Genomic DNA, 21,581 nt, shown 5'->3' on the forward strand with positions numbered 1-21,581 from the left:
AAAATGAAAAAATAATAAATAAATATTATTAGGCAATATTTCTTTGTAATGTAACATTAAGATACTTTGGGGACATAAATTCATTTCTAAACTGTCCATGTATTTGGTTATGAACTCTCAGCCATAGTGGTCTTGATTTTGACAAACATGACTGAATTACAGTTAGGAAAGGGCAAGAAAATGAAAATACTTAATAGTATGTATACTATGATGTAATCATTGAAAAGGGCATTTTATTGTTCTTAGGTGAAAATGTACATAGCTTATTAATTTTCCAATCAATAATTCATATACAAATTGTTCTGTGACATTGATTGCAATCTCCACAATATGTTAGTACTCCCCCCACTTTCTTCCTTGGTTACCTGTTTCCATTCATCTGGTTTTCCTGGCCCTCTCTGCCTTCTCATCTTTGGTTTTGGGTAAATGTTGCCCTTTTGGTCTCCTATAATTGATTGTTCTAAGGAGCACATTCTTCCTGGCTGTCTTAAGGTAGGTTTTCTAGAGAGGCAAAACCTGTGAAACATGTATATAAAACCTTAGAGAGAGAGAGAGAGAGAAGCACTTGACTGCTAACCAGAAGGCTGGCAGTTCAAACCCACCAGCCACTCCTCAGAAGGAAGGTTGGGCAGTCTACTTCCATAGAGATACTGCCTTGGAAACCCAAGGTAGGGTTGCTGTGAGTCGCAATGCAATTGACCCAACAGCAGTGAGTTTGGGTGGTTTTTATTTTATTTTTTTTTTTTGAGAGAGAGATTTATCTCAGGGAAATGGCTTACACAGCTTTAGAAGCTGGCAAGTTCCAAATCTGTGGATCAGATGTCAGGCTGGAGGCTTTTCCTGACTCATATAGCTACAGGGGCTGACAAACCCAATATTGGCAGGTCAGATGGCAACTGCTAGATAATGGGCTGTAGAGGCTGACAAATCCAACATCAACAGGTAAGATGGCAGGCTGCTGGCTCAAGTCCAAAGAACTGGAGGTCAGATGATGACGAACCAAATACAGGATCTAGGTTGAGCAAAAAGCCAGAGAACTTTTCCAGAATGTCTGTATATGTTAGAAGCAGGCCACCCACACCCTTGGGTTAACTCCCTTTGAACTGATGGGCTGCTCACAGCAGATCTCATCATAAAGGTGATTACATTGTATCATATCTTATCATTGGGGATGACTACGTCATAACTGTCAAACCACTGAGAATTGTGGCCCAGCCAAATTGACATGCAACCTTAACCATCACAACAGGGTGTATTGTTTATCTTACAGATCCATCTATCATTTGGCTAAGAGTTGGCCTCCAGGAATGTTTCCAGGTTCCAATTAGAAGGCTGTCTTAGGGCAATAGTCTTGGGGGTTCCTCCAGTCAATTTCAGACCAGTAAGGCTGGTCTTCTTCCTTTTTTTGAAACTGAATTTTGTTCTATATTTTTTACCCATTCTAACCAGGATCTACTGTCATGGTCCTGGTCAGCATCTAGTTATTCTGACCTCAGGTTAGAACAATGGTATATGTGAGCCATTAGTTCTTTGGACTAATTGCTTCCCTGAGTCTTTGGTCTTCTTCATTCTACTTTGTTCCAGACAAGAAGAGACCAATAGTTCCTTCTTAGTTGGCTGTTCACAAGCTTTTAAGACCCAAGATGTTGCTCACCAGACTAGGATGTAGAACATTATCTTTATGAACTATGTTTTGCCAATTAACTTACATGCCCCCTGAAATTATGGTTCTTACCTTTCAAGTCTAGTAGTTCAGTTCCAACGTCCAAGTCATTTCTAAGACCGTGCTACGTGCTTTTACATATATGAGTATACATGCGGCATTTACAAATACACATGTGGAAATATCTCCAGTCATACCTATATATGTACATGGGTATATTCCCATATGACCTTGAGAAAAGGATATTTCAAAATGTCAGAAAAGAAATACTTCCTTTAGAGGATAATATGATAGGTAATTCATTTAAAAACTGCATATGGTTGCATAAAGTTGAAAAATCAAATATTGTTTGTTCTTTGAGATATAACAAATTTGTAATTATTTTATCTTTATGGAGGTTAATGGAAATCAACCAATAAAACCTTCTAAAGAAAATAAGAAAAGAAGTCATCCTGAATCAGTGAAAACAGTAAGTCTCCTAATAATGTATATGTTGAAAAAAATGGCAAATATCAGAATATTATCAATATAGATTATGATTAAACTTACAAATATAATATCCTTAGATATAATACAGAGCTCTGTTACTCGAATCTTGTTTAAATATATTTGGTCCTTAAAAATTAGATGATTTTTAAATAAGATGCACTAAGTTGGTTTATTAATTTTTTACATGTAAATATTTACTACCTTATTCCACAAAATGATTTGAAGTAGTTAGAGGAATTTATAAAGTGAAAATCAGTGTCAGGAAAAATATAAATAGAATGATAAAGTTACAGTGCAGGAATATTCAGGCCATTTTGTTAATACAAAACTTAAATTGTACTGGAGTCCAGATGGTACAAATGGTTAAGCACTCGACTACTAGCCAAAAAGTTGGGGATTCAAACCCACCGAGAGGCTCCTTGGAAGGCAGACCAAACGTTCTGCTTCTGAAAGCTGACAGCCTTCAAAAACCCTGTGGAGCAGTTCTACTCTGCACACATGGGGTTATCAAGAGTCAGAATCGACTTTGATGGCAACTAACAACAAAAAAAGTTGTGCCACAAATTTTATCTGGGCTTTCTAGAAGCCAAAACTATGGTGGAAGCAAGGTAAGTTGCCAAATCCATGTGTTCCCTAAAATATGGCACCTCCATCTAGTACCTCAGGGGAAAGAAAACTTTTCCTGACCTAAGACCTGTGACAGATAATGTATTTGGCATTTCTGAGATAAATATTCATATTTATTTTTCTGACTACAATTTTTACTATTACTAAGTTAAAATTAGAGAATTCAAACCTTAATATTTTAAAAAATTAAATGCTAAAGAGGCAATCTCAAAAATATAATTGGTTAATATTATTTTCAATTTGCGTAATCTAAGAACGGAATAGGAGCTCTGGTAGCATAGTGCCTAAGGCACTTGACTGCTAGCCAGAAGGCTGGCGGTTCAAACCCACCAGCCACTTCTCGGAAGGAAGGTTGGGCAATCCTACTTCCGTAGTGATACTGCCTCGGAAACCCAAGGAGGGGTCGCTATGAGTCGGGGCCGACTCGACAGCATATAACAACAACAACAACAACGGAATGGAATTACTTGGCATTCCGTTAATATTTTAGGTTAATTTTCCCCAATTATTAAGCCGTGATTTATTCTGCAAAATCATAATCCAATTTGTAATCCCTAATGAGTTTGAGTTTTTTTTTATCAAATCCAAATTCAGTAACCCAGGGAATTTTATTAGGTGTTCCCTAATTCATCCTTCCATTTATGTAGAAATGTGCATTGAATTTCTAATAGCTGTCAGGTACTACTGAGTACCAAAAAGACAAGAAAGACATGATTTGAATCTTACATGGTGCCAAAGCAGAATGTTTTCTATTTGTAGCTCATTGTTTAATCTTTTTTCCTTTATCATACTCCCCAAATATTTGAATACTATGAGGACATAATGTTAAATCTATGTTTTTAACTATTTCAACAACCCTAGTACCCACCAGCCACTCCTCGGAAGGAAGGTTGGGCAATCCTACTTCCGTAGTGATACTGCCTCGGAAACCCAAGGAGGGGTCGCTATGAGTCGGGGCCGACTCGATGGCACATAACAACAACAACAACAACAGTAACAACCCTAATAAAGACCTTAGGAGCTTTGGTAGCATAATGGCTAAAGCATTTGACTGCTAACCAGAAGGCTGGCGGTTCAAATCCACCAGCCATTCCTCGGAAGGAAGGTTGGGCAATCCTACTTCCCTAGTGATACTGCCTCGGAAACCCAAGGAAGGGTCACTATGAGTCAGGGCTGACTTGACGGCACATAACAACAATAAAGACCTTATATTTTGCAAGTACATACTTTCAACAGCCATTGGAAAATATATGTTAATAATAAATTCTACCCCACTTTTAAAGAATCCAGGCATTCTTATCTTAATTGGAAATCATTCTGCTATGTATAATAATAATAAAGAAACTTCAGAGACAAGAAAAAAATCTAAAATTAAAGACATTTAAACTGGAAAGTATCTAAGTAGATGTTTTCTTTTAACAGGTCCTCCATCACTTTGATTCTTCTAATCAAGAGTCAATGCCAAAAAGGAGAAAGTTTAGTGAACCAAAGGAACATATATAAAATTGTTTTCTGCATATTTGCAAAGTTTTTCTCAACATTAACTAAAGATCGCTATATTATTATTTTAAGGTGTGTTTTCCATACCTCTGAAAATTTATATGTAGTCTTAAGCAGTTCATGCACTAAAATGAAGTTCTTAGCTGTCATACTGTAGTCCTTAATCTTATCTGAGACAAATACAAGAAAATTTCTTAATAAGACAAAAAGTACCAATGTCATAATTGATTCAGTTCATTGTCTACTTAGTGTTGATCTGTCTTCCATTTTGGTGGACACTTTAAGCATATATTAACTTTTAAGGCCCTCTAAAGCATTTTTTTGAAACAAATAATGTTTATTATGTTATTAAAATTTGGTAGGGATTCACTTTTATGTTAAAACTACATCATTTAAGTAGCTATGTTTGTCATTGTGTTATTAAAACAATGTTCTTCAGTATTTTAATTATAGTGTATTAACATGATAATGCATAATGTCCAATAAAAAAATTGGTGCTTAAAAAACAAACATTTTTTTACAACAGGGAAGAAATATGACTAATTTTTTAAATCTGGTATTTTTAGTAAATAAAATATTGTTCAGCATATAGACTCTTTCATGTCTACTAATTTTTATTTAATTAGCAGAAAACGTTTAGGCACTAATTTTTAGATCATTACAGTAGCTATTACTTTGCAAGAGTTGAGCACACTTCTTAGAACTTTTGTATGAATGATAAAGTGAAATACTGTGCTTTTAAGTGCAAACCTGCGCCCTAGTTCTAGGCATTTCCTTTCCTGTAGTAAAACAAGACTCAAACCTTGGTCTGTCTGCCTCTTGCATTTGCAGTAGCTATATTATAACATATTCATTGCCCATAGCTTTGCCAGTAATAAGCGCTACACTGAATGTTGGTGTGCATTCCATGGCAGACATTTAACCCAAATAAACAGTTAATGTAAACCAAATAAACGTCTATCCAGTGACCCATCAGGTTTTTCTGGAACAGGCAATAAGGGGTAAGCTTACTGTCAGAAACAATCAATATTAAAATGAGTATTTATTAATTGAATCATTGCTTGGATCCCAACACATCTCACCTAATTGTCCCAGTATACATGGCTACCGTAACATACCTGCTACACTGAGGTTGACCATCAGAAAGCCTTTGTTGATCGATAGCCAGTGTTGTCTCACTGGACGCTTTGATTGGCCGGTGTAATGGGGATGGGGAGCGCAGCCCTGTTTCGTCTCTTCAACCAAGGTTCCTTCATTGGATTGACCAGCTGTCAGGTTGAACCCAAACCTGCCTCCATTTGGTGGTGTTTGTGTGGATCACAACACAATAGCCGAGGGAGAGCCTCCCCTCGTAAGCTCCGATTGGCTGGACTCAACATTGGTGGTTTCTGATTGGCCCAATGAAGAAACACCAAGGTAGGTTGCCTAGAGATCCTGAGGAAGCTGATGTGTTATTCCTTCTCTTCATCGAACGATCAGGAAGTTTGTGCTCTCTACGTGGCTGAGAAGTTTTTCACGCACTAGGATCGGGGAGGGGTGGGGTGGGGACAGGTGTCCCTTGTAAAATATAGCGAAAGCGGCAGTCTGCGTCCAGCTGTAACCCAGGAATAATATCAGGTAAGCAAGGGGGAACATACATTTTCTAACGTCCAAAATAGTAAAAACCTCTAAATTTCTTGTTTTATGAGGAGAGGAAGAGTTTTGTGTTTTTATTTTGACCAGTTGTTTTTTCAAGTAGGATTTTTACTAGTAAATATCTGGGGCGAATTAATTCCTCAAAGGGAATCTCTCTTTTTTACGCCCCCCTCCCGGCCCCCCTCCAAGGTTTGAAGTTTCTTGGATTGGGTTAAGAAATATGTTCTATTCACAGCGCATTTATTTCATCGCTCTCTTCCTCCTTCGCTCTTCTTCCTGCTTCCCAAAACTTGTATTTGAAATATGTCCTTATACAAGAATCTTTCACAAGTCACTTTATTTGTATTTCTATTTTAAATGTTCACATAAATTTCTAAGTTTTCATTTTAATCAGTATGTGTTTATTGAGCAGTTACAACTCTAAAGATACTGTGCTAGTTGCTATGGAGAATATAAAAACCAAGAATAAAAAAACAAGAAGACAGTATCTCTGCCCTCAAGAAGTTTACAGTTGAGAGACAGACATACCAAAAGAAAGACTATAATAAATACTTTAAAGGAAGTAAGTATAAATAAAATTCTCTGAAAGTACAGCCCAGAGAGACACCAATTCTGGCCACGGAGCATAATGTAGTTACTTAACGCTTCACAGTAGGTTTTCAGTAGGCCTTTGAAGAATGGTTAGAATATAAAGAAGGGAAAAGGGAGATTACCCTAGCATGAACAAAGGAGCAGAGGCAGAAACATGGGCATGCTTGAGACGTGGGTTGACAGCAGTGCATAGTTGGGAGTAACGGGAAATACTGCTAGAAAGTAGAATAAAGTCTAGTCACACAGGCTCTGGAGTGCCATTCTTCTGACCTCAAAAAAGACACCCTCTTAAATAATTGTTAAGATTATTGTATGTCATCTTAAAAACTGACATTTAGATATCTAAGAATGTTAGTTTAAATTTTATCACAGATGGTTTAGTGAAGTTTGACTAGATTTTTTAAAAAATGGTAGTGCATGGTGTGTGTGTGCTTCAATACTTTTTTTTGTAATTGGGAAAGGATTTGGTGATCTTTTAACTCTGTTGTCAATCCACTTTCTTGGCAGCTATAAGTGTACTTTCAAGATGACTAGTTAGGTCTGGAGATGCAAAGTTTCCTGGCTATCTGGAATTACTACATATGCTCTTCTGAGTACTATTCTCTAGACTAGTTATCTCCAAAGTGAATGCATGAAATGAGTCATTAGGATATGAGAAGTAAATATTAGAAAATGTATTCCTATTTAGTTTTTCTCATCCTTTTTGACTTTCTGTTTTTTGGAGTATTTTATAATATAGTATTATTTAATGTTTATAGAAATTTTATATCAAGTATTATACATTTTACAGCTGAAAAGCTCACAATATTTTGCTGTCCAATCTTAGAGATCCATTTTGTGAGAGAAGAGTTACAATTATGGACAGTCACTCCCGGGTTATAGATTATGCAAAAAAAAATGAGACTTAAAAGATGATCATTTCTATTGGACTTTAGAATTACTGATTTGATCTATTGCCAGTGCTATCTATGGTGTATATTTATATACATAAGCACATATACAGATATTCTTTTACAACCCCCTCCAGAAACAAGTGAGAATGACCACTCTTACTCACCGGACCCGTCGCACTGAAGGAGGCAAGAACTCTGAAAAGAAAGTGGAAAGTGAGGAAGACACTAATCAAGAGTGGAATCCAGACATTGAAGACCCTGGAGACTCTAAGGATATCCGCCTCACCCTTATGGAAGAAGTATTGCTCCTGGGACTAAAGGATAAAGAGGTACTACAGTTGGGTTTGCTATACTATGTCAAAGACTCTTAAATATTGGAATATTTTTAAAAACTAATCTGATGAAATATTTTTGTTAATGCTATATTAGAATTGTGCTCTAGCTACCTGGGGATGGAGGAGTTTGAAGGGGTAACAGATACTTGGATTGTAAAATCCAGAAGTATAATTACTTGAGGTCTAATTTAATTAAAAAGTTGCTCCAAAACTTTAGAGGATACTAAAGAGGATAACATGGTGTAAAGTTTTTGTATTTGCAATTTCTCAACTGAGAATTGATAGTGAAATAATTCTTTTTTATTAAAGTAAGAAAAAGGGCTCATACTTGGAAGTCTTCTTGAACTTTGGAGGAGAAAAAGTCTTGTTAATGAAAAGAAAAGGAATAAGGGTGATTACCTCTCTTACAGAAATCAATGACAGGTAGATTTCTTATATATAGCAGAAATAAACTTTTTATTCTGTAAATCTCTAGAAGCTTAAATATCAATAATTGATGAGGAATATTTTAATTTTAGAAAATGTTTTTAAATTGATTTCAGTTTTCCCTTCCTAATTTTTTTCTTATTATTAGAACATTTACTTTAATGTAATCTTGTGCTAACAGACAAACTGTAACCAAAGATTTTCTTGGCATTTCTGCTATGGTATACATTATCCTTCATCTGTGATTTACCCCTTTGCTGTCTGGTTTCACATCACTTTCTTCCCTCATAAAGAGTTTAAGGGTCCTCGGATCACAAAGGTCTGACTTAGGGACAACTAATACTAGCCCTTTAATGTTAACGTAAATTTGAGGGCTTCAAACTGGTTCATTCTGGTTCAACCCCTTGCTGAGAATTTGCATTTCCACTCTAGGTATACTAAATTAGAATCTACATTTTAACAAGATTTTATGCTATAAGAATCACCAGGGGATCTTGTTAAACTGTAGATTCTGATTTAATATATCTGTGATAGGGAGCCCTGGTGACACACTGGTTAAAGTGCTCTGCTGCCAACCAAAAGGTCAGCATGAACCCACCAGCCACTCCACAGAAGAAAGATGTGGCAGTCTGCTTGTATAAAGATTTACACCCTTGAAAACCCTAAGGGGCAGTTCTACTCTGTCCTATAGGGTCCTTTTGAGTCACAATCAATTTACAGTTATAGGTTTTTGGGTTTTTTAAATATATCTAGATGGGGCAATCTACTTCCGTAGTGATACTGCCTCAGAAACCCAAGGAGGGGTCGCTATGAGTGGGGCCGACTCTATGGCAAATAACAACAACAACAGGGTAGAAATATGCAAATGATCAGCAGGAGACCAAACCAGAATAAACTAGTTCAAAACCTGGTAAATTTGCTTATACTTTGAAACAACCCCTACTGGAACCAACCCCTACTCACAACAAATTCTTCATCATAGTCACCTTCACTTACTGCACATGCAGCTTTTAAATCAGTGGAAAGGCTTTGTGCCTTTTCTTGCACTAAACCAAAAGCAAATCACACTCACTGCCATCGAGTCAATTCCAACTTACAGCGACCCCCAATGGATTTCCAAGGCAGTAAATCTTTATGGAAGCAGATTGTCTCATTTTTCTTCCATGAAGCACTGGTGGGTTCAAACCACCAACCTTTTGGTTAGCAGCCAAATGCCTTAACAACTACATCACCAGAGTCCCTTTTCTTGCCCTAAAGTAAGGCTAAATAAGAACCATGTACACCTATTCTGACTTATCTACAAATTTAACTTAAAAGACACACCTTAGGAACTGATCTCATTTGTAACCCAGGGAGTACTTGTATATAAATGTAGTATTTGAAACTATCTGCTTCCTTTCCAAGCAAGTCTTTAGTAAATACCCTAACCAAAAAAAAAGTGTATTTATTACTGGTATTAATTTTGAAAAAATACAAAATTAAAATGTTGCTTTATATTTAAAAAAATACTAAATTTGGCTTTGCTAATTTTCCTTAGCTAGAAATGAATTCACTACATACATCTGGGAATATCTCTTCTACATACTTTGCTAATTTGAGAATGCCCTTATTTCTTAGAATTTGCATTTTACTTTCTTTACTATTTTTTATTATTTTTATGTCAAATTACTAACCTGAACAGAACTTGTAAGACCTGTTACAGACTATGTATGGTTAATAATTTTAGAGACATGACCATATGTAGTTGGCCTAGTCAGATATATTAGAAAGTCTTTCCCAGGCATGTGACTTTCTTTTTGCCAAGAAAGTTGAAGCTCTGGTTTTATAAAAGGTCAATAAATGAAAAAGCAAAACTGAATGTCAGAGTAGCACTGAAGATTAGGTGTAGATGTTTGTTTGAAATGTTTATGTAGTGCCTAGGAATAGTCACTGTAGAAGAGTATAGTAAGAAAAACTATTTGGTTTGCTTTGATTTGGAATAGGAATGATTTATTTCCTGTTGACTTTTTAAAAGTTAAGTAACCCAAACATCCATCAACAGCAGAATGGATAAAAATGAATTGTCCATTTTTATTTAAATGAATATACATTTTCTATACACAGTGATAATGAGCATTTTTACACAACCTATATGATTCTCACATATTTATCGAAGGAAGCCGGACGCAAAAGAAATATACGTTGTATGGTTCCATTGATATAAAATTCAAAAAACAAAACTATAGGATTTGAGGTTGCATATGTAGGTGGTAAAACCATAAAGAAAACCAAGGAAGGAATTTCAGTAGTTGTTAGGATAGTGTTTACTTTTGTGTAGGGGTGAGAAGAGGTTTGTTTTTATAAAGGAGCATGAGGAGGATTTCTGGGTACTAGTTTTCTAAAGAAGCCCTTATGGCACAATAGTTAAGCACTTAGCTGCTAACCAAAAGTTGGTGGTTCAAACCCACCACCAACTCTACAAGAGAAAACATCTGGCAGTCTGTTCCTGTAAAGATTACAGCTGTGGAAACCCTATGGGACAGTTCTACTTTGTCACTATGAGTCAGAATGTTCTCAGTGGCCTACATTAGTTTTCTGTTTGTGGACCTAGAGTTTTCTGAATATTCACTTTGGAGTAACTCATTGAGCTATTGCTTATTTTTGTTTTGTGCACTTTTCTGCATGTCTGTTACATTTCACAATAGAATTTTTTAATGTAAACAATAAAAAAGCAGTAAATCGCTGCATGTTAGAACAATTCATGCCATGGGAGTTTAGAGGAAGAAGAGATGACCATAATTAGGAATAATCTGAGGAAGAATAGAAGGTAGTAAAACTTAAACTGGGCCTTTAAGGATGGGTAGGATTAACATAAATGGAGAGAAAGGAATACATTCTGGTTGAGGGAACCAGGATGAGCAAAGGTACAAAAAGGACAAAGAGGTGGCATCATCTAATTTCCTCTAACTTCACAAGAGGGAGACAGAATCACCATCAGCAGCCCAAGGTTTATTCTTATGAGGCACACATGCCACCACCCTCCAGCCTTTCTACCAACTCTGACACCAACCATCTCTCCCATGGAACTCACCACTTAACTGCTGGGTTTGGTAATTCTTTGCAGTGGCCGCACAGAACTCCCAGACAGTTCTCATGATTATGGGGTTTAGTAGGGAAGTAACAGGTTACAATTCGGATTCAGGAATGCTCTCAGGATATAATTCTTGGATCAGGACAGTGTCCTCTCTGCTATGCATTCGGGCACACCTCTTTGACCCTTGACTTCTTGGTCTAGCCTCTGCCTTACTTGGGCAAGTGTTACAAAGCTCTTTTGGCTCTGCCAATAGGTGCACCTGGGTGCACCCTACTCCACCAGCAAGACTTCAGCCCGAAGGCACTCAGCTTTCTTACTCTATGTCCCAGCAAGCCCGCCATTCTGTCTCGTGCCTCTTAGTTCTGCTGCCACCGTGTCTCTGTGGATTGTCTCTGCCAATCATCTCTGCCATCATTCTGCCAAGTAGGTCCAGCTCAGGGATCTCAGGTTCAGGGATGCACACCACTCCACCTCTGGCTTTTCTCTCTTGATGGCAGTGAGAGCCCCCCATCTGCCTCTAGGAGGGCTCATTTTAAGCCTAGCAGAATGACACAACTAGTCAATCCCAACATTAGGATTCCATGCACCTTATTTGCATGGTCCTACCCCCACAAGGGTATCATGTACTTTATTTATATTACTCACAAGCTGTCCAATTGCCTGGTAGGCCACAAGCATCTTACATTTGCATAGTTCCACTCAGTCAACTGCTGGTGTTGTTGTTATGTGCGGTCGAGTCGGACCCAACTCATAGTGACCCCTCCTTGGGTTTCCGAGGCAGTATCACTACAGAAGTAGATTGTCCCATCTTCCTTCCAAGGTTCAAACCCACCAGCCTCTGGTTAGCAGTCAAGTGCCTTAGCCACTATGCTACCAGAGCTCCCAGTCACCTGGTAGGAGTCTCAAAGACTGCTTTGGTTATCTAGTGACACTCTGACAGGAATATACTGCAAACGGGATGCTTGAAGAAACAGGAGTTTATTCTCTTACAGTTTGGGAGGCTAGAAGTCCAAGTTCCAGGTGCCAGGTTCTAGGGGTTGGATGAAAGCCCCTCAATCTTGGGCTTTAGCTCTGTCTCTTGCTCCCAGCCCACTGAAGCTAGAGATGTCTCTCCACTCAGGCAGCTGCTAGCTGCTGAAGCTGACAAACCTAAGGTCAACAAGTGAAAAGGCACAGTCCTGATATTACCAAACCACAATGCAGGCCATTAATTCAAGTCCACTGATAGTCCCAAGATCAGCAGAGCATGACAGACTGCTGAACAATGACTCGGCTACATGCAGGGTTCAAGTGTGCCATCAGCTGAAGACCTTTCCCAAAGGAAAGGAAATGGAGTTGATTGCCAGTCTCAGTCATAGGGAATAACTACGAGCAGTTGCCAAGCTACTCAAACAGGCCTATCCAAGTTGACAAACAACCTTAACTACCACAAAGACCATGGCTAGAAAAGTAATTCATTGCACCGCAAAAGTATAATGAACTTGATGAGTTTAGGAGATGATTAAGTAGACCAATGTGACTGAAGTCACTGGTAATCTTGAAGAGCAGTGGGATTCAGAATTACCAAATCAGATTCAGACCAGATTGTGGAGAATTTTGAGTGTCAGGCTATTTTGTTACCAAGTGCCTCTCTGACAGTAATAGATCACAAATGGGATGGCTTTAACAAACAGGGGTTTATCTCTTACATTTTTGGAGGTTAGAAATCCGAGTTTAAAGTGCTGAGCTCTTGGGGCTGGGTGAAAGCCCCTCGACCTTGGGCTTCAGCTCTGCCTCTTGCCCCTGGCCCACTTGAGCTGGAGGCTTTCTTCATTCTGGCAGCTACTGGCTGCTGAGGCTGACAAACCCAGGGTCAGCAAGTGAAAAGGCACAGTCCTGATATTACCAAACCACATGGCAGGCCGTTGATTCAAGTCCATTAAAAGTCCCAAGATCGACAGAGCGTGGCAGGCTGCTGACTGAAGACTCAGCTGGACGCAGGGCCCAAGCATGCCAACAAACTGGAGACCTTTCTCAAATCTGCTTCTTATATACCAGAAGCAGACCACAGCTCTAAAGCAGCTACTCAGCTGCTGCAGTAGATTCCACCATGGAGTTAATTACCAATCTCACCATGGGGAATAACTACATCCACTTGCTCAGCCACTCAAAACCAGGCCCAGCCAAGATGACACATTAACCTTAACTACCACATAGGCAGAGACTTTTAAACTCTTAAGTAAAAGAGAAGATCAGCCTATTAAAAACAGTAAAACTTGTTTAATTTTTATATCCAAATTAAGGACTTGATGATATTTTGCTCTGTATCCTTTGTATTTTTTGATGTGTATGTAAGTTTGTCCATGATTTAAGATTTGTACCATGTCAAATAATCCTAAATGTTAAACTTAATATCACAAAGTCTTCTTTGCTGAATATTTCCATAAAATCCTCTGTTTAGAACTCAATACTATCATTTTTTTAAGAAATTTTATCTATTTCAAAAACCATGTAAGTAGAAAATAATAGAGAGACTAGTGTTTCAAGAATTACAGACCTAGAAAGGAATGGCAGCAGGCCATATATTCAAATCACCAGTTAAGTGATTAGTGATTTTGGTGACTTAATCACCAAATTAAGTCATCCCTTCCTTAAGATTCAGCTGAGAAGTAGCTGCCACCAATAACACAGTTGCTGTCAAGTCATTTCCAGCTCATGGTGATCCCATGTGTGTCAGAGTACAATTGTGCTCCATTGAGTTTTCAGTGGCCAATTTTTCAGAAGTACGTTATCAAGCCTTTCTTCTAAGATGCCTCTTGATGGACTTCAACCTCCAAACTTTATGTTAGCATCTAAACGCTTTAACAGTTTGCACAACCTGGGGACTCCATAGGTTCCATAGCCAGATTTTAAAAAACTAAGCTTCATTGTGTCGTAAAAACAACCAAAAAATTAAATATATTTTGAATAGTCTAATCTTTCAAGCACATTTGAAACCATATGGTATCTAAGTTCAATAACACTGACCTCAAATGAGAAAATTAAACTTAAACACCAGCCTGACCAAAGTAAACTAGATTTATTTCCTGTTAAAATCAAGATTCTGTTTGTCATTATTGCCTTTGTTCAGAGTTTTGATATAGATATTCTTGACTCGTGGGCTTATTTCCTAGTATATTTAAAGCCTCACATTTATTAGAATATTTATTATTAAGTTATTAAGTTGTCTGTAAGAGAAGTGGACCTATTAACACTTTTGGCTTTTGAGAATAATCTTTTAACCTCTTACCCTTTCAGTTTGAGGATAGTGCTTTTTAATCCTCTTTTTACCTTGCAAAGCTTCCCCCAGTAGTACCATTTATTGAACATTTACTATGAACTGTGAAATAAAAGCTTTTCATCAGATTCCTCACATCTCACTGGAATAAAAATTGGCAATAAATATTGTCCATCAGGATTTTGAAAATACATTTTCTTTCATTTATTTGGTCACCGAAAGTGTATTGAATGCCTCATGTATGTCAAGTGATGGATATAGAAAAAGAACAAAGACAATACTCTATGCTTTTGAGATCATTTGTGGTTTAGTGGCATGAGGGTGGTTGGAGAAGTTGGAAGCAGGATCAGTAAAATCAGTAGACCATCTTCCTTCTGCGGAGCAGCTGGTGAGTTCGAACTGCCAACCTTCTGGTTAGCAGTCAAATGACTTACACACTACATCACCAGAGCTCCTTAGACCATTGCAGTACAGTGTGATATATGTATATTCTGGTATTCTGGGTACTGAGAGACCAAGAGGAAAAGCACCTAACTCTCAGCTAGGTGGTGGGAAGAGGCATAGTGGAAGAAAGGACAGAAGAAAGATGTTAGGGAAGACTTTTGTGGGAAGTAATAATTCTGAACCTAATTTTTTTTTTTTTTTTTTAGTTGTGATTTGGGTGAAGATATACAGAGCAGATTCACTTTCCATACAGCAGTTCACATACACTTTGTCTCATGACATTGACCACAGTTTATCACAATGCAACAGCTCCCCTCCCACTTCCTCCCCATAGTTACCCCTTCCCAGTGTCCATCCCTCCATGTACTCCTGCCCCCCGAGCTGTCTCCCTGTGCATAAGCAGCCCCTCTTTCTCCCATGATTGCTGAACCTAAATTCTGAAGATGATATGAACAAGAGTTAGTCTATGAATCAAGACGGGTTCGAAGCAAAATGAACATCAGCAGGGTGTTTGTGATCATTTCATTGAGTTGCAGCTAGAATAACCACACATATCTGAAAGCATTCCATCTCCTTTAAATGAATTCAGATGTTTTAAAATTTAAGTACCAAATGAACTAACTCCGCATCCACTTACATGTTTTATTAGTTTTATAACCTTTGTAAAATTGTGAACTATAACATATCCGGTAAAGTGTATAAAGCACATGTGTGGAGTTTAACAAATAATTACAAAGCAAACACTCATGTAACAACCACCAATAGATTGTTTTCATGCTAGAGGCCACCTCCTTAACCCTTTGCTAATCATATACTGCCCCACCTCCCTTGGTTTTAATATATGTATACATCCTTGTAGCATAGTGGCTAAGACACTTGCCTGCTAACCAGACGGCTGGCGGTTCAAACCCACCAGCCACTCCTCGGAAGGAAGGTTGGGCAATCCTACTTCCGTAGTGATACTGCCTCGGAAACCCAAGGAGGGGTCGCTATGAGTCGGGGCCGACTCAACGGCACATAACAACAACAACAACATACATCCTTGTGGTAGTTAAGTTGTGTGTCAATGTGGCTGGGCCTGGTGTTGAGTGGCTGGGCAGCTGGATGTAGTTATTCCCATGATGAGATTGGTAATCAACTTCGTGGTGGAATCTACTGGAGCAGTTGAGTAGCTGCCTTAGGGACGTGGTCTGCTTCTAGTATATAAGGAGAAGCATTGAGAAAGGTCTCTAATCTTTTTGACGTGCTTGGGTCCTGCATGTAACTGAGTCTTCATATAGCAGCCTGCCATATTTCCTGCCAATCTTGGGACTGTCTCTGGACTTGAACTAGTGGCCTGCTGTGTTGTTTGGTAATGTTGGGACTGTGCCATTTTATTTGTTGACCTTGGGCTTGTTACCCCAGCAGCCTGCAGGTACCTGAGTGAAGAAATGCCTCCAGCTCCAGTGGGCCAGGAGCAAGAGGCAGAGCTGAAGCCCAACGTTGAGGGGCTTTTTCACCCAGCTCCTAGAGCTGGCACTTGAACTCAAACTTCTAGCCTCCAAAACTGTAAGAGAGTAAAGCCCTGTTTGTTAAAGCCACCCACTTATGGTATTTCCGTTAGAGGACCAAAACAGAAATTAGTACCAAGATTGGAGTATTGCTCTGACAGATAGATACCTAAAATGTAGAAACAGGAGTGGAGTGCATCCTTAGAGAACCAAAACAATCCTTAAACAATATATTTTAGTTTGGGCTGTTTTAAAACTTTATATTATTGGGATAATACTGGTATCTATTCTTTTGTTCACCATATCTGTGAGATTCATCCATGTTGTTGCATATAATTTAATGTAATTCCTTGAGTATTTGTTATATGAATATACCACTATTCATTGGTTTTACTGGTTGATTGACATTCCAAAATTCATTATCAATAGTGCTGCTAAGGATGCATGTCAGATACTTTCTTTCCAACAATATCATTATTTATACATATAGAAAAAAAATGGTAATTCAGATTGGGTAAAACTTTTATTTTAAATTGTAAAGTGTGTTAATGCTATGCTTTTTCAAGTTATTGATAATTTATTAGAAATGGGAAACTGGCAAGTAAAAGCTATTTTAAAGTTGATAAAAAAATTTCAGTGAACTAATTAATAAACAAAAAAAACCTGTTGCTGTCAAGTTTATTCTGACTCATGGCAACCTCGTGTGTTAACAGAATAAAACTGCTTTATAGGGTTTTCTTGTCTGTAATCTGTACAAAAGCAGTTCACTAGACCTCTCTTCCTCTGTGTCACTAGGTGAGATCCAACTGCCACCTTTAGGTTAGCAGCTAATCATAAATCATTTGCACCACCCAGGGACCAAACTAATCAGTAAGTTAAAAGGAGAAAAAGTTAGTCAAAATGAGTCAGTACAGAACTTATAGAAGACTGTAGAAGAAGAAAATTACTGCTTTCCAAAAGTGATTCAGTCCTGGAACATTTTATGTTAGATTAAAAGTCTAATTTAGGTTACTACCTGGTCTTGCCTTACAGTTTCCTGATTGCACATAATGAACAATAAATCTTTTGTCAGTAGTTATTGCCATTGTGAATGGGGCATGTACATCAGAAGCATAAGTATATCAAGTTTTATTTGCTTTCTTTTAAACAGAGGCTGTAAAAAAAAAAAAAAGAAGAAGAACTTTTGTTTTGTTTTTCATTACACCTAGCCATATAACCCTAAAGAATCATTTACTATTGGTATAAAAGGAAATAAACTGGGAGACCAAACTTCTGTTTTAACTGTAACAGTTTAAGCACTTTCATTAAGAGCCTCTCCCTCTCCTCCCCACCCACCGAATGCACACTGTTATCTCATAAAATATCTATAGTATTGATGTTGAGACAAAAAGCCACCAGTAGTGTCACTCAAGGGATGCAGACCACAACCTCTGATACTGTCAGAGGGGCTTGACACCAAAATGATCCAAGGGTTGAAGGCCATCACAGGCAGGCTGGTGTTGCAAGGGGAAGGGCCACTAAGGCAGTGGCATCACTAGGGTAGGCTAGGTTTGGTGTCATCCACCACCCAGTGTGGTAACTCATCACAAGTAACTATGTCCCCACCACCCTTTACAGAACTGAGAACCTGCAGGCAGGAGGGTTGCTGGTAGAGTAGAGTACCTCTGGGCACTTACTGCTGGAGCTAAAGCACTTCCTAACACTTGCCCGAGGAGGGCAGAGGCCAGGCCTTAGCCCAAAAGAGGCCTGCCTGCTGGCACAGCCAAGAACCTTTCCTGACCTAGAACTGTATCCTGACTTGTTTCTGATCCTGAATTGTAACCTGTTACTTCCCTAATAAATCTCATAACTATGAGTATGGTCTGTGAGTTCTGTGTTCCCATTGCAACAAATTATCAAAGCAAGCAGAGATGCAGAGAGTTCCGTGGGAGGGACAGTTGGTGTCAGAATTGGTAAAAAGGTCAGAGAGAAGAGGTATGTCTAACCTCTGCTTCACAGGAATCAGCCTTGGGCTGATTGTTGTTCCTGATTCTTCCCCCCTTGTGAAGTTAGAAGATACCAGATGTCCATGCTGCCATTTTTACACCACACTAAAAACCAGTTACCTTGAGTTGATTCCAACTAACAGCAACCAGTGGCGTAGTGCCTAAGGCACTTGACTGCTAACCAGAAGGCTGACAGTTCAAACCCACAAGCCACTCCTGGAAAGGAAGGTTGGGCAATCTACTTCTGTAGTGATACGGCCTCGGAAACCCATGGAGGGGTCGCTGTGAGTCAGGTCTGCCTCGACGGCACATAACAACAACAGCAGCAACCCATATAGTGGAAAAAAAAAACACCTCAATGCTATCGAGTTGACTTTGGGTTTCCAAGGCAGTAAATATTTTCAAAAGTAGATGGCCCAGTCTTCCTTCAGCAGAGTGGCTGGTGGATTTGAACTGCCAACCTGGTTAGCAGTCAAATGCCTTAGGTACTATGCCACCAGAGCTCCTTAACCCATATGTGAGTATATATAATTGCTATGAGTATGTATACAAATACAAATACAAAAAAGTGCTATAAGAACAGAAAGGAAGAAATTTCTTGGAGGTTACTGTTTACTTTCTCTGTTTGCCCTCAACTATTCACAGCTGTCCCAAAGATTTAAGACAGGAATGACAAATAGAAAAAAATTCTAAATCAAAGGTTTTGAGGTTTCTGTATGTTAATTCTAACCAGAAGGCTGGTGGTTCAAACCTACTAGCCACTCTTCAGACAATCTACTTGTATAGTGATACCGCCTCGGAAACCCAAGGAGAGGTTGCTGTGAGTGGGGTCTGAACTCAACAGCACATAACAACAACAACATATGTTAATTGGAGATCTGGTGGTGCAATGCTGAAGACATTTGACTGCTGACCAGGAGGCTGGCGGTTCAAATCCACCAGCAACTCCTCAGAAGGAAGATTGGGCAGTCTACTTCCATAGAGATACATCTGTAGAGATACCGCCTCTAACCACTCGGAAACACAAGGAGGGAGTCACTCTGAGTCAATCACTGTGCTCTTTTTCTGGTATCAATAGTTTAATGAAAGCTTTGTCTTTTTTTTAAGTACTATCTCTCATATGCAAATTAAGATTTTGAGCTTCAGATTCTGGCTCCACTATCATGTATATGGCTTTAGACAAGTTACTTTGATTTCCCAATGCCTCACATTCTTTGTATGTAAAATGAGGATGAAAATGCCTAGTAATTGTAAAATGTTACTCAAAAACTAGTTGCTTTATGACTTTAAAAGAATATAAAAAATAGCTTTATTATTTTTCATTATTTTAAGAGTAAAAATATGTTTATATAAGCATACCTCATTCTATTGAACTTCATAGATACTACATTTTTTACACGTTGAAGGTTGTGACAACCCTATGTTCAGGCAAGTTTATCGGCGGCATTTTTCTAACAACATGTACTCACTTCATGTCTCTATGGTACGTAATTGGTAATTCTCACAATATTTCAAACTTTTTCATAATGCTGTTACACACTCAGTAGACTATAGTATAATGTAAGCATAACTTTTTTATACACTGAGAAACCAAAAAATTCTTGTGACTTACTTTATTGTGATATTTGCTTATTGCAATGGTCTGGAACCAAACTTGCAATGCCTCCAAGGTAAGCCTTTACCTTTAAGAAGTTCAGAGAAAACATAAAGATCTATACAAGTGAACTTAACTGGAGTGATAGAAGTGTTCTATATCTTGATAAGAGTGTAAGATACATGGATATATGCATTTGTCAAAAACAACTGAATGTCCATGCATTTCACTCTATGTAAATTATACCTCAGTTTTTTAAAAAAATGTGTAAAGACAAAAATGCAAATAACTCATAATCTTAGCACCTAGAGACAACTGCTGTTAAAATTTTGAAATATGTCCTTACAGACTTTTTTCTAAGCATATAGCTACATCAATGCATAATTAAAAAAAAAAAAAAACTAATCATAGCAAACAAATTATTTTGTAGCCTGCTTTTTCATTTAAATTACATTTCATGTCAATTAATAGAGACACATTCACTCATTTTTAATGCTTTCATCTGATTCCATTGAGTAAATGTATATTATTATTAACTTCTTGAAGAAAGAATAATGTTTTCCTGGCTTTCAAGCCTCAGATGGCTCTACTTTATCAACCCTTATCTCTCACTGCTCCAGTGAACTTAGCACCCCAGTACCATTTGTCTTTTTCATATAGTCCTCCCATGTTACCTTCCCTGTATTTAAAAAAAAAAAAAAACCCTCACTGCCATTGAGTCAATTCCAACTCATAGCGACCCCCATTGGGTTTCCAAGGTTGTAAATCTTAATGGAAGTAGATTGTCTCATCTTCCTCTCAAGGAGCAGCTAGTGGATTTGCACTGCTGACTTCAGGATTAGCAGCCGAATGCCTTACCCACTACACTGCCAGAGCTCCTTACCTTCCCATAGTTTGTTTAATATAAATTCTGCATTTTGTTTCAAAGCCCATCACAAATCTGAGTGACCTTTGTATTCTCTAGATTGCCTTGCATTTATCATACCTCTCAATGTCCTTAATTCATTTTGTATTTTCTAATTTTCTTATATGCTCTGGTGGCACAATGGTTAAACATTCAGCTGCTAGCCAAAAAGTTGGGAGTTCAAGCCTACCAACTATTGCCTGGGAGAAAAGACCTGGTGATCAGCCTAGGAAACCCTATGAGGCAGTTCTAATCTGTCTGATAGAATAGCTATAAGTCAGAATCCACTTGATAGCTCACAATAGCAGTACTGTTATGAGAATTAAACTCCTCAGGAAACAGATGAGGTAAAGATTTACAGCCTTGGAAACCCTATGGGACAGTTCTACTCTGTACTATGGTGTGCTATGAGTTGGAAATGACGGAATGGCAGTGGGTTTAATTATAGTAAATATATAATTCAGAGTCTGACACATATAAATGTTCAGTAAATAGTAGTCATTGTTTTGCTTTTAACCTCTGTTAGTCTTTCACTCTCAACTAAATGGTAATTTTCTTGTAGGCAAAGACCGTATTTTCTATCCAGAGACCTTAAGTAAATGCTAGGCAGAACTAGCCACTTACATGCTGCAAAAACGACAAGGAGGCCACATGTTCTGACCTCCTCTAACCCTAC

At 38.2% G+C, this 21,581-nt stretch overlaps 2 protein-coding genes across 2 annotated transcripts in view; both read left to right on the forward strand.

The window, feature by feature from the left end:
- Nucleotides 1–4,282, forward strand: part of HORMAD1 (HORMA domain containing 1) — a 72,419-nt gene extending 68,137 nt beyond the window's left edge. The window contains exons 13-14 of the mRNA XM_007950933.1: nucleotides 2,061–2,132; nucleotides 4,202–4,282. Of these exons, the coding sequence (XP_007949124.1) occupies nucleotides 2,061–2,132; nucleotides 4,202–4,282 (153 nt within the window). The remainder of the gene's footprint in view (nucleotides 1–2,060; nucleotides 2,133–4,201) is intronic.
- Nucleotides 4,283–6,395: 2,113 nt separating this feature from the next.
- The window catches only part of GOLPH3L (golgi phosphoprotein 3 like), a 63,285-nt gene continuing 48,099 nt past the window's right edge, over nucleotides 6,396–21,581 (forward strand). The window contains exons 1-2 of the mRNA XM_042782318.1: nucleotides 6,396–6,476; nucleotides 7,533–7,727. Coding sequence (XP_042638252.1) covers nucleotides 7,545–7,727 — 183 coding nt within the window. The 5' untranslated portion in view covers nucleotides 6,396–6,476; nucleotides 7,533–7,544. The remainder of the gene's footprint in view (nucleotides 6,477–7,532; nucleotides 7,728–21,581) is intronic.

Source organism: Orycteropus afer, unplaced genomic scaffold (assembly GCF_000298275.1).
Source record: "Orycteropus afer afer isolate SDZICR_OR568_19922 unplaced genomic scaffold, OryAfe1.0 scaffold00290, whole genome shotgun sequence".
Classification (NCBI taxonomy): Eukaryota; Metazoa; Chordata; class Mammalia; order Tubulidentata; family Orycteropodidae; genus Orycteropus; species Orycteropus afer.